The 12,181-nt window shown below is 43.0% G+C and overlaps 2 protein-coding genes across 38 annotated transcripts in view; one reads left to right on the forward strand and one right to left on the reverse strand.

The window, feature by feature from the left end:
- Positions 1-5,291, forward strand: part of PCNX1 (pecanex 1) — a 188,854-nt gene extending 183,563 nt beyond the window's left edge. For all 12 annotated transcript variants that reach the window (XR_007911684.3, XR_016226549.1, XM_051826049.3 and 9 more), the window contains one exon: positions 170-5,291. Coding sequence is in view for 10 of the 12 variants with exons in the window: in XM_051826049.3 (XP_051682009.2) it covers positions 170-310 (141 nt within the window). In the remaining 2 variants the exon portion in view is untranslated. The remainder of the gene's footprint in view (positions 1-169) is intronic.
- Positions 1-12,181, reverse strand: part of LOC108175596 (uncharacterized) — a 157,956-nt gene that overhangs the window by 70,534 nt on the left and 75,241 nt on the right. For 15 of the 26 annotated variants that reach the window (XR_016226554.1, XR_016226556.1, XR_016226555.1 and 12 more), the window contains one exon: positions 2,432-6,183. The exons of 2 other annotated variants lie outside the window; for them this stretch is intronic. Coding sequence is in view for 7 of the 24 variants with exons in the window: in XM_089322230.1 (XP_089178356.1) it covers positions 1,119-1,295 (177 nt within the window). In the remaining 17 variants the exon portion in view is untranslated. Of the gene's footprint in view, positions 1-886; positions 1,296-2,431; positions 6,184-12,181 lie in introns of those variants that run through there. 9 more of the 26 variants (XM_089322250.1, XM_089322248.1, XM_089322231.1 and 6 more) reach the window with 2 other exon arrangements.

Below are 12,181 nucleotides of genomic sequence, written 5' to 3' on the forward strand. Positions count from 1 at the left end.
GCTGGCAGGCGTGTCCTGATGTACGTGTATGTGTGGTTTCAGCTGAAGGAAATACTGAGGCTCTAGTCTTTGAAACACAATTGCCCCCTGTGCTTCTAAGTGAGCGATGAGAGTTTGAGTACACTCGAGTTCTCTGCCACTAATGTCTTGTTTTATTCTGAATCATTAGGTGATTCACCGATGGGTGCCTTGCAGCAGAGATCCAGGTACTAGATCCCACATCGACAAGGCAGTGCTTCTGGTCCAGATTGATGATAAATATGTGACTGTCATTGAAACTGGGGTATTAGAACTTGGGGCTGAAGTGTGAGCCCATGTTTTCTGCTCTATTTCTCTTCCTCTCCAGTCCAAAGAATTGGAGAAAGGGGGGGCCAGCAGAAGCTGCCTGCAGGTGTCACTTTGATCCTCTGTGGGACAGACTTGAAAACAGAGTGGGCTTGGTTAAGCGCCTCTCCTTCCCCCGTCACCTTGACTCCTGTCACTGTTCCCGTCCCCAAGTAAAGCTGAAATATTTTTTTAAGTTAGCTGCCAAGAAGACATTTTGCATGAAGGATAAAGTTCAGTTAAAATACATCTTTAAGAAAGGTTTTTCCTATGCATTGCCTATGCTTTAAATCAACAAAGTCTTCATTTCTAAACTATGATTTCATATTTTTCTAATTTCTTTGCCAAAAATAATTGCCATGTTTTGTCCTAGAACATGAAATCCATTTACCTTGATTTTGAAAAACCAGAGTAGAAGCGTTCAGCTTGACACATAGCAGTATAAAAGTTTAATGTACAGTAAAAGAGACTATGAACAGACAGAGATTTATCTTATTCCTTGAGCGCTAAAAACTTTAATGAAAAAACTGCACTAATTTTTTTACAACAATGCACTAAAGTCTGAGGTTTCTCAGAACATTTATTTATATATAAAAATAAAATCCCATTATTTAAATTGCCTTTGGGATTAACCCCACCCCTTTCCTTGGAAACATAGAAAACAGGAACTGTGCTGTTCGTTTTCTGTTAGTAATCTACTTCATGCCAGTACTTTGAACGTGTTCTTTAAAATGAACATGGGGTCTCAAGACATACCCAGCTTCATCCGTGACACTTCCCAGAGCTGGTAGTGGTCAGTGGATCAACCGTGTGGACACTACTGCCAGCCTCTGCGTCCACATTTCAGGTGAGCTTGATGCAGTGTGCACCTGTGTGCCCTGCTGCTCTCCACGTGGGGCCAGCTCTGCTGGGGTCCATTCTGGGAAGAAACTGCTTTGGCTCTTCACAGAAGATGATGAATGTCCGGGAACCTGAAGAAAGGATTGCTTGATTTTTATTGAAGAGTTCGGAGCTCTTGAAGTTATTCATACACAGTTCAGTTAATCAAGTAAAATTTTTTCAAGCAAAATTATCCAAATGGTGCAGTTCATATTGTTCAATTCCTCTTTAATAACTTGCTTTTTACTCCCCCTTCATTTCTTTTTCTATTACTTGAATTTTATTTTCTGTAATTTATAGTGTGTACATGTAATTTGAAATATTTATAACTGTGAAATTGACTTAATTCATATGTTGTCTCATAAATTATATTGGTTTTTTTTTAGAAAGGTTGTATTCAGGGAAATATATAACTCAGATTTACAATTAGGTTACATGGGAACTGCAACTTAGATTTAATTTGCAACTTTTAGTGTTTTTTAAATTTGTAAGAAAATTGTCTCTTTTGGTTTGAAACTCCAAAGAAAATTGTACATCTCTTGTGATCATTTAGGAGCAGCCATCTTTCCACCCCCTGTGAGTAGATAGTAAGAAGAAGCAGGTAAAACTGATTCTGAGACATGTTATTCAATCCAAAATACCCAAAAGTATTACTACTTCAACATGTGGTACTAGCCATGTGTCAGTTGCTCAGTAGCTGTATGTGCCTGGTGGCTACTGTTGGACCGCACATGCTTAGAGTATCTCTGGATGAGGTGGCAGGAGAGAAAAGCTGTTTTTCTACTAATTCTGATAGAGATCTCAGAACATAGCATAATATTACACTAGAAGGAATGAAACTAAGAAATTAAATAGCTAGATTATAAAATCTTACTGCATTTCTACTTCAAAACATATCTATTTTCCCTTTTTCTAATTTTAAAGTTGGTGTTCATTTAGAACCCAGTGTGCCTTGTGTTGACATTTCTGTAGACTTCACACTTTGCAAAATTTACTGTGTAAAGATATTTTCGAATGATTTACTGAACCTCTACACAAAGATATCCTTTCTAAATTGACCACTTTAACATGTATATCCCTAATAGTATCATTATGTTCTGTATTTGCCTCATTTGGGCAAATCTACAGCATACCATCAAAGTTCAGTGTTGGTTTTCTTTTTTCTAACACTGAATGTATGAGCTGTCTATCTGTCATCTATTTGTCTATAGGTAGTCTAGATTTTCTCAAAGGAATTATGCTTCCTGCTGCTTGTTCCCTTTCTGAGATGAATATGATTTTTTTCATGGTCATTGCCTCAGTGGAAAGAGAGAAGCAGATTATTTGCCATCTTAGGTGGAAGATAATTCATTTTCCCAAAGAGAAATAAAAAATTGGAACTCACTCAGAAGGACTTGAGTTGTTAAACATATTGACTCTGAAGTCATATTACTTTTCTAATTACACTGAGGGAAATTGAAGAACGATTTATGTCTTAATTTGATCTAAATTATTATATAGAAATAAGCATACTTTCACTAATTAAATTGCTCATAAATGTCTTATCCCTGCCCTACTCTAACCCCCAGAATACTGAGTCATTTGTTTAGATTCTTTGCTTGACCTTTTTCATCTTTAGTTCATAACTGCCAAGGCTTTCAGAGTTCCCTAATTTGAAAAAAAAAATGTAATTAAAACACTAGCTTTTTATTTCCTTTTAAATAAGAGCTGCATGATTGAAATCTTTGTTTCTCCTTGTTTGATTTGGCCCCACCCCCAACCCAGTTTTGAGGAAGGGCAGTCCTGGAATGAGTTGTAAGTCGCTCTGCACTAAGTTTTTGGTTAACCTTTCACCTCATACCTTGGTATAACCCTGGTTTTTACATCATTTTCAACATTTTTAAGACTCTAAATGTTGACTTTTTGCTAAAGAACTTTAATTTTTCCCAAGATCTAGATGAACGCAGGATGTTGATGTTTAAGAAAGGTAGGAGAGTGTGTGGTGAGGCCCGCTTTGTGTATTTCACAGTAAGAGGAGATATTTGCCTTGCAGGAAATTAGAGAACAAGTTTAGGTTCTCCTTTCTATGGGTTTCTGTTACTGGAGGATTAGATTCCATTAGATTTGAACTATATCAAGGACATCTGAAATACTTCTACTGATTGTTGAAACAGAAATAGACAACATTTCTGTCCCAAGTGAGGTATGGAAAACTACTCTGTGTACTAAACATAAGGCAGTGAAAGCACAGGGCTTTACACAGGAAACTGGAGCTCAGTAAGGAGATGTGGTTTTCTCTCCGGGTTGCTTTCCCTCTCACACGAGAACATGAAAGAACAGCTCCCATCTGAGCGGCCTCCTGCTCCTGCCTACAGACCGGAGACTGATGTCCCGAGTCGTTCGTCCAGGACTGGGTCTTCTCTGCTCAGGACCCGCCCAGTGTCTAAAGCGGTCTTTTTCTTGTAGCTAATTTTTCACTCATCCTTCCTCCTAAATTTACCTTGGACTTGAGAAAAAGATGATAGTGGTAGTTTTGTGTGAGAATTCTTGGATTTATGTTTACTAGCTGCTAAATCATCAACTGCTGCCTAGACTGTTAACTAATTTTAATATTTAATTGCTTTCCCATGAACATGGACAAGCCCTTTCTGGGTTATTTTAAGTCCTCAGCAGTGTTCATTCTCATTCTTTTTTGTATTTCAACATATTCATATGAAGTTATTTTGTATGCACGTACACCCTGTTAGCTTTTTCTTTTGAAATGATACACTGTTCAGATGAGGTATAAAATATCCCTTTTTATTCTAGAGCCTTTTCTTTTCATTCCAAAATGAGACAATATTGTCAATCAAGGCGAAGGTGGTAACCTGTTAATGGGCTTTGAGCCTTCTGGTTAAGTCTTTTGTAGATATTGGGTTTTACTGATCTGGAGAAAGAGGAAAAGTAGATATGTGTAGCTTTTTTTTATTATTATCAGGCATTAGAAAGCCATCCCCCCCCCCTTTTTTTTTCCATTTCTCTTCTTGAAAAACAATTTGGTTGATATATATGCAAGCCTTCTCATTTTTAACCTGTTAACATATTTAGGTAAGGACTGAGATTGGAAGAAATTATTATACAAATAAGCCTGATAGGATATGAGTGGAGTATTAATTGTTTGAAACAGAATTGTATTTTCTGCTTTGAAACACCTCACCTGAGTTATCTGTCAAGAATTAACATGTAATTATTTTTCTTTATTGCCTATAAGCCACATATTCTTTCTGAATTAAGACAACTATTTATGATTTGTTATCTACCATTTTGTAGAACCAGCATAACATTTTTGGGGGCAACTAGAGCTGATTGTCAGTGCAAGGTTATATGACAACTTTGTTCTCAGACTCATACCTATTATATAGGGTTATACCTTTCTTCTTATGCCTCAGCTCTGTCCTGACCATCTGTGATTCAGTGGAGCCACGCTAGAAGGAACAAAGGTTGTCTAACACCGAGATAGGGAGGAGTTCCTGAGTGTTACTGCCTGGGTGAGGAGACACCTGGAATTAAGAGAGAGACATGGGAGAGAATGAGATGGCTGCTCCAGATGACTCTTGGTTTATGTACTTGTGGTTGAACAAGATTTTTTATATATGAAGCTTGATTCTACACCAAAATAAAAGAAACAGGGTGGTGGTGGGGGGGGGGGTGAGATCATGTCTGCTTATGCATTTTATAAGCTTATAGTTGAAGTAAACTGTAAAAACTATGTTAACCTTACGCAAGTCTGGCAGTGAGCTCTGCATGAGGAAATGGAAGGAAGAATTTAAACTGACTCTTGGAAAGTAGGTGTGGGGAAGAAAAATGGGTTTCCTTTTTCTGATCATGGGCTCCGGAAAGTCTTCATTGCCTTTACCAGCATTCAGTATAAACCGGAGGTGAGGATCCATGTACTCGCGCGTGTCTGTGAGTGTGTGTGCGTCTGAGTGTTACTCTAAACAGCTTGTAAATATTGTAGTTGTTTAAAATGGAAAACAAAAGCTGGGTTTTTCTTTTTGGCAAATATATTGCATCAAAAATACAGTATTGACAGTGGATAAAACACAGGAAATAAAATTTTTTTCATTTTGCCTTCTGTCCATTTTTGTTAAGAAAAATTAGAATACACTATAGTAAGTTCTATGTGGCATATTCATAAAACCTACTTGACTGTGAAGTGATCATTTTATCAGAAACTTTGGCCTATAACCACGTAGTTCAGCTGAAGTAGAGCAGAAGTGGGCCCAGGTGAGCAATGTGGCACAGCAGGTTAAGCTACTGCTTGGAACACTCTCACTCTGTGTTGGAGTGCCTAGTTTGAGTTTCAGCTCCTCTGTGCTTCCAATCCAGCTCCCTGCTGATGTGCCTGAGAAGCAGTGATGATGGTCCAAGTGCTTACATTCTTCCTGCCCTTGCGGGAACCCAGATGGAGTTTCTGGCTCCTGGCTTTGGCCTGGCCCAGCCTCAGCTTTAGGGAGCATTTGGAGAATGAACCAGCAGATGGAAGACCTCTTGTTCTCACTCTCTCCCCTGCCCCTTCTCTCATTCTGCCTTTCAAATAAATAAATAAATCTTAAAAAAAAAAGTTCAGAAGTGTATATGTGTTGTGTTTCTTTTTTAAAGATTTATTTATTTATTTAAAAGTCAGAGTTACACAGAGAGAGGAGAGGCAGAGAGAGAGGTCCTCCATCCACTGGTTCACTCCCCAAGTGGCCACAACTGCTGGAGTTAAGCTGATCCGAAACCAGAAGTACTGAGCTTCCTCCAGGTCTGCCACACAGATGCAGGAGGGGCCGAAGGACTTGGGCACCTTCTACTGCTTTCCCAGGCCATAGCAGAGAGCTGGATCAGAAGTGGAGCAGCCAGGACTCGAACTGTCACCCATATGGGAGGCTGGCACAGCACCAGCCTCCATATGTTGTCATAAGAGAGGATCTCTTTCCACTTTTCTTGGTAGAACACACTTTTTTCTTCAGTATTGATCTGAATGGTAGATATTGACAACATAGTATTAGATGGAACATAGAAAATGATCCAAACGTGCATGTGTTCCGTTATACACTTAATCACAATACAGACTATGGAAGAGATGTGTGGGTTGTGACCAGTCAGGCAAGTGCTGACTTGTTTAGTATACTGGGGGGAGGGGTTTGCTCACCCAGTGATTTCACAGATAATTCTCTGTTTTTTTTGAAAGATTTATTGATTTGAAATACAGAGTTAAAGAGAAGGAGAGACAGATCTTCCCTCCACTGATTCACTCCCACAGAATGGCCACAATGACCTGGCTGGGGCAGGCCAAAGCCAATAGCTGCTTCTGGGTCTCCCACATGGATGCAGGGGCCCAAGTACAGATGATTCCTGAAGACAATGGAAACCGACTTAAGTGAGAACAGACATGCCCTCTTGAGTAAATCACTCTTTAGGCCTTTAAGTCGCCACTTGATGTTTTACTTAATAGCCAGAGCTGTGTCGATGCAGACACCAGAGTCCCAGACAGTTTGCTGTTTCCCCTCCAGGATCACAGTGGCACAACTGGAAGCACAGGTACTTGATCTCAAAGGTTACCGCTGTCGCTCCCCGTCTTCGTGGAGGAACGACACAGGACCCTGCGCTGTTCTTTTGTCTGCTCGGCCCTCCCCGGGTTTGCTGCTGGTTCTTCCCGGGTTGGCTACTGACCCTTCCACCTCCGTAGAAGGGCGGTTCCCCCTAGCCACTTTCCCCACTTCCGCGGGGGAGCGGCACACCGCCGGCCGGCTCACTCGGGGGCTGCTCAGGTGTTCCTTCAGATGTTCCTCCTGCATGCCGTCTCTCTCCTCCTTTATAGTCCTCCTCCGCCAATCCCAACTCGGCTGCCCACACGCCGAGTACGCTGCTCTCCTCCAATCAGGAGCAGGATCAGCTCCTGGAGGTCATCACTCAAGTTGGCAAGAGGCAGCTGCGTAGAAGCTGTTTCCTCCTCTCCCAGCGCCATATTGTGGGAGAGCAGATGCATAGAATAAGTCTTAATTCCAGTAACTTAGTCTAGTCCGAGTTGCTCCCCACAACCGCCTCTCCATAGTTAGAGAAAACACACTGGTTCATGAATCGCATCTTTGTGCATGAGTTGTATCCATTTTGCAGCCAGAAAGTCGAAGGAGAGTAGACAGGAAATGTGGGTTCCATAAAACCTCTTCCTTAAAGTACAGTTCGCTTAGATTCTTGTTTTCTCCTGAAACACAAGGATTCTGCAGACCTGTAGCTAATTAGTTGTGATCCTGAAGATACATTTCCCCGAGGTGGAGGGGAGGGGACTGAAGGCGTAGTGGTGGCTTCTCCTGGGGATTCAGTCAGCACATGTTACACCAAAGTACTTACTTCCTGCTGTCCCATGTGCTTACCAGAGGAAACCAAATACAATGAAATTTCAGGCCTTGGAGAAACACAGTTCAGCAAAGGATCCCTTGATGGTGCTGTCATCTCCAGGTGGACATTAGCAGCAAGGGGCTAGAGCTGGCTCTGTTGTGAAGACGGAGAAGACCTTCCCGTTTCAGCACTCAGTAAGCCCCCGAAAGGGAGAGGTCGTCCTAAAGGGTCCTTTGTGCTTCCTAGGATATTGTATGGACAGATAAACAACAGGCCTCTGGTCCCGTCTGGAAGCAAATGCCTTGACCTGTTCTTCATCAGAGATAGTCAGCATCCCAGGACGGCACTGAGCATAGGCAGGTCCCTTGTAGCACCTCTGCATTGGCAACGGGTTAACTCACACGCCAGCACCACTCCTCAGCTGTATACAGTTAACGGTACAGCATGCCACAGGTATCAGTGGTAGCCACACACCACAGTGCAGCGTGAATGTGTACGAGATGCCTTTGTTTAGGCACAGCGCAGGTGCGTCTCACTTTGTACATCTGTAATACCAAGCAGCATTTCCTTAAATAATGAATTCTGGACTTGAAATGCTTACTGTGGCAAGAGAGTGAAACCCCAACCCAAAAGTTGAAGGAACGGGAAGCTCACACCACCCAATGAAAGGAAGACTGCGCTCTGGGGATTGGTTTATCCGTGTTATTCTGCGTCTGTAATTTTTTCCTCTGCCCTCTGAGATGATCTGGACCGCATTCCCTAGGTGCATCCTTGTCCAGAAAGAAGAGCTGCTTCCTGTTGCCTCTCTCAAGGGAAGAATTTCCCAGAAGTCTCTGCATACCTCTTGTATCTCATTAATAAAAGTTGAACATACACAAATCTTTGCCTTGTCCCTGTGTCGTCCTGATATCCTAATCACTGGCCATGGAGACACTGGCCCTGAAAGGTCCAGACCTGGCCAGAGCCCATGGCCCATTCCATTGTGTGTGGTGGCTGTGTGATGCATACAAAGGAACTGGCCAGAGGGTCTATTAAGATCTGTAGGCAGGGGCCAGTGCTGTGGCATAGCAGGTAAACCGCCTCCTGCAGTGCCAGCATCCCATATGGGCGCCGGTCGGGACCTGGCTGCTCCACTTCCGATCCAGCTCTCTGCTATGCTCTGGGAAAGTAGTAGAAGATGACCCAAGTGCTTGGGCCCCTACAGGTGCATGGGAGACCCAGAAGAGGCTCCTGACTCCTGGCTACTGACTGGCATGGCTCTGGCCGTTGCAGCCAACTGAGAATGAACCAGCGAATCGAAGACCTCTCTCTCCCTCTCCCTCTCCCTCCCTTCCTCCCTGCTTCCTTCTCTCTCTCTCTCTCTCTCTCTCTCTCTCTCTCTCTCTCTCTCGCTACCTCTCCTCTCAATGTAGCTCTGACTTTCAAATAAGTAAATGAATCTTCTATAAAAATATAAAGATTTGTTGGTAACTTTCCAGAACTTGAGCGTTTTCAACAAATGAAGATTCAGGCCACCTAAGAAATTTTTAAATAAGTTATTTGAAAATAATTTTAGGGTGTATCTGAAGTAGACCTGGAACAACGTCATCAGAACTGAGATGGAGAGTGTTGGTTCTGAAGCACAGTGGGTTAAGTCATCACTCGCAACGCTGGTGCACCATATCAATTGGAATATGTTTGTCTCTTTGTGTCAGTTTGCCTTTCAAATAAATGTTTTGAAAAAACCAGATGGGAAGTCTGCATTGTGTCCTAGTGGGTAAATCCTCCGCCTGCAGCACCAGCACCCCATGTAGGTACCATTTGATTTCTGGCTGCTCCACTTCTGATCCAGCTCCCTGCGAATGGCCTGGAAAAGCAGTGGAAGATGGCCCAGGTGCTTGGGCCCCTGCACCCATGTGGGAGATCCTGATAAAGCTCCTGGCTTCAGTGTGGCCCAGCCCTGGCTATCGGAGCCATCTGGGAGTGAACCAGCAGATGCAAGATCTCTTCTGTCTCTCCCTCTCTGGAACACTGCTCGTCAAGTAAATTAATTTTAAAAAGGGAAAACCAGGTGGATGTGGATCCAGATGTTTAGTATCTCGGGCTGCATTACGTTTCTCATGACAATTCTGTTTTTCCCCACTGTAAACATTTTTGTTTCCTGAATAACGAGAAAAATTCACCAGTGAAACCACCTGAGTCTGTGAGTCTCTGTGGGAGAAGGCTGTGAGTTATGGACGCAGGTTCTTCAAGGACAGTTCCCATCTCCTACGTCCTTTGTAGTTGGTGTCAGAAGACCTTTTACCCTGAGACTGCAGTTCTGAAGCTTTACTGATGTTTGTTTTATTAGAAATGAACATGACATTGTAAAGATACTCATAAGTAAACTCACTACATGTTAAGAATAATTCTGGGCCAGCGCCGTGGCTTATTTGGCTAATCCTCCACCTGTGGCGACGGCATCCCATATGGGCACCGGGTTCTAGTCCTGGCTGCTCCTCTTCTGGTCCAGCTCTCTGCTGTGGCCCGGGAAGGCAGTGGACGATGGCCCAAGTGCTTGGGCCCTGCACCTGCATGGGAGACCAGGAGGAAGCATCTGGTTCCTGGCTTCAGATCGGCGCAGCGCACCCACCATAGCAGCCACTTGGGTGGTGAACCAATGGAAAAGGAAGACCTTTCTCTCTCTCTCTCTCTCTCTCTCTAACTCTGCTTATCCAAAAAAAAAAAAAAAAAAAATTCTGGGGCCGGTGTTGTAGTACAATGGATTCGGCCACCATCTGGGACACCAGCGCTCTGTAAGAGCACTGTGTGGAGTCCCGGCTGCTGTGCTTCGGGTCCAGCTGCCTGCTGACACGCCTGGGAAGGCCCAGAAGGTGGCCAAAGTACTTGAGCCCTGACTCCCATGTGGAAGACCAGTTGGAACTTCAGGATTCTGGGTCCTGGTGCAGTCATTTGGGGAGGGAACCAACAGTTGGAAGGTCCCTCTCTGTCTCACCCCCTCACTGCCTTTCAAGTCAATTAAATCTTTAAAATTATGCTTCCAAGTTAAAAGAAAATTGTATAGACAACTGGACTCATATATATATATATATATATATATATATATATATATATAGTCTGTTCTTTTGGCTAAATTATATGAGTAAAAACTGGCCTCAGTTTTGGGAAGGAGGGGAGGGTTTTAACCCTTTTTAGATCATTATGAATTATTTTCAGATTACACTAAAGTTTGATAATGGTGGGTTCTTAGTTTACCTGCAATGTGAGATCCTACTTATCCTCTATCAACGTTAAAACCCTACCCTTTAGTTTGTCTTACTTGGATTGTGGATTTTATCACATCATTTATTGGTCAGTTAGGACTGATTCCTGGGGTGGGTGGTTGTGGCCTAGTGGATAAAGCTACCACCTGTGATGCCGGCATCCCTTATGGGCACCGGATTGTGTCCTGGTGGCTCCACTTTGCCATAGTATTTTGTTGTGGGAAGATGAGGGGGATCTTGGTTCTTGTCTCATGTCAAAAAAGAATTTCCACGAGGACAGGGACGGTGAATAAAGCAAGGTTTATTCTAAGTGAGACAGGAGGGGGACTCCTAGGGAGGAGCTGCCCAAAAAGCCTGTGGGCATCTGCCCTTCCTACACACGGAGTGGCTCTCTCTGGCCCCATTCTGAAAATTAAGCCTAGATTTAGCCAATCAGATGAGGAACAGAAAAACAGCTAGTCAGAAGGCAGGGTTTACAGTCTTGTATAGCTTTGGTGAAAGTAAGTGCTGCTAACTGACCTAACTGCCACTAGCCCGTCCGACACCTCATGCCCCCCCCCTTTCACTTTGGTGTCATGGTCCAAACCGCAGTTTAACTGCTCTTCTCCTATAATTAATCAAAGGACAGATACGTTAGTAGTAGTATGAAAGTAGCTTTGACCTCATGGGTGACGTAACAGCGGCTTGGGTACCTCCTGGAGATTGCAAACTAAAATGTGAGAGCTACTGTCTATCAAAACCTGTATCAAATTTATTGGCAGAAAGGAACTCATTCTTTCACCCTTGTTGTATCTGAAATCCATAGGGATGTCCTTTCATCCCTGGTCCTGGCTATTTTTGTTTTCTCTTTCTTGGTTACTGAACAACAGGTTATCTTTTCAAAGAACCAACTTTTGATTATGTTGATCATTTCTATCTTTTGGTTTTACTTTATTCATTTCTTTTATGATTAATTCATTCTTATCTAATACATGTTTTGCAGTTCTTTCTTTTTTTTAACTTTATTGCATGATCAAGTTCTCTGTTCATGCCTTTAATATTATTTTTGTTTATTTGACAGGTAGATGTATAGTCAGTGAGAGAGACAGAAAGGTCTTCCTTCCATTGGTTCACCCCCTAAATGGCCGCTACAGCTGGAGCTGTGCTGATCTGAAGCCAGGAGCCAGGTGCTTCCTCCCAGTCTCCCATGTGGGTGCAGGAGCCCAAGTACTGGGCCATCCTCCACTGCCTTCCTGGGCCACAGCAGAGAGCAGGACTGGAAAAGGAGCAACTGGGACTAGAACCTGGCGCCCATATGTGAGGATTAACCCAGTGAGCCACGGTGTTGGCCCCTGCAGTTCTTTTTTCAATTGACATAGAGGCTCGTTTCTTTGGTTTTTAGTCTTTGTCTTTTC

This window comes from Oryctolagus cuniculus, chromosome 20, assembly GCF_051225735.1.
Source record: "Oryctolagus cuniculus isolate XC-2025 breed Fujian yellow rabbit chromosome 20, ASM5122573v1, whole genome shotgun sequence".
In the NCBI taxonomy this organism is placed as follows: Eukaryota; Metazoa; Chordata; class Mammalia; order Lagomorpha; family Leporidae; genus Oryctolagus; species Oryctolagus cuniculus.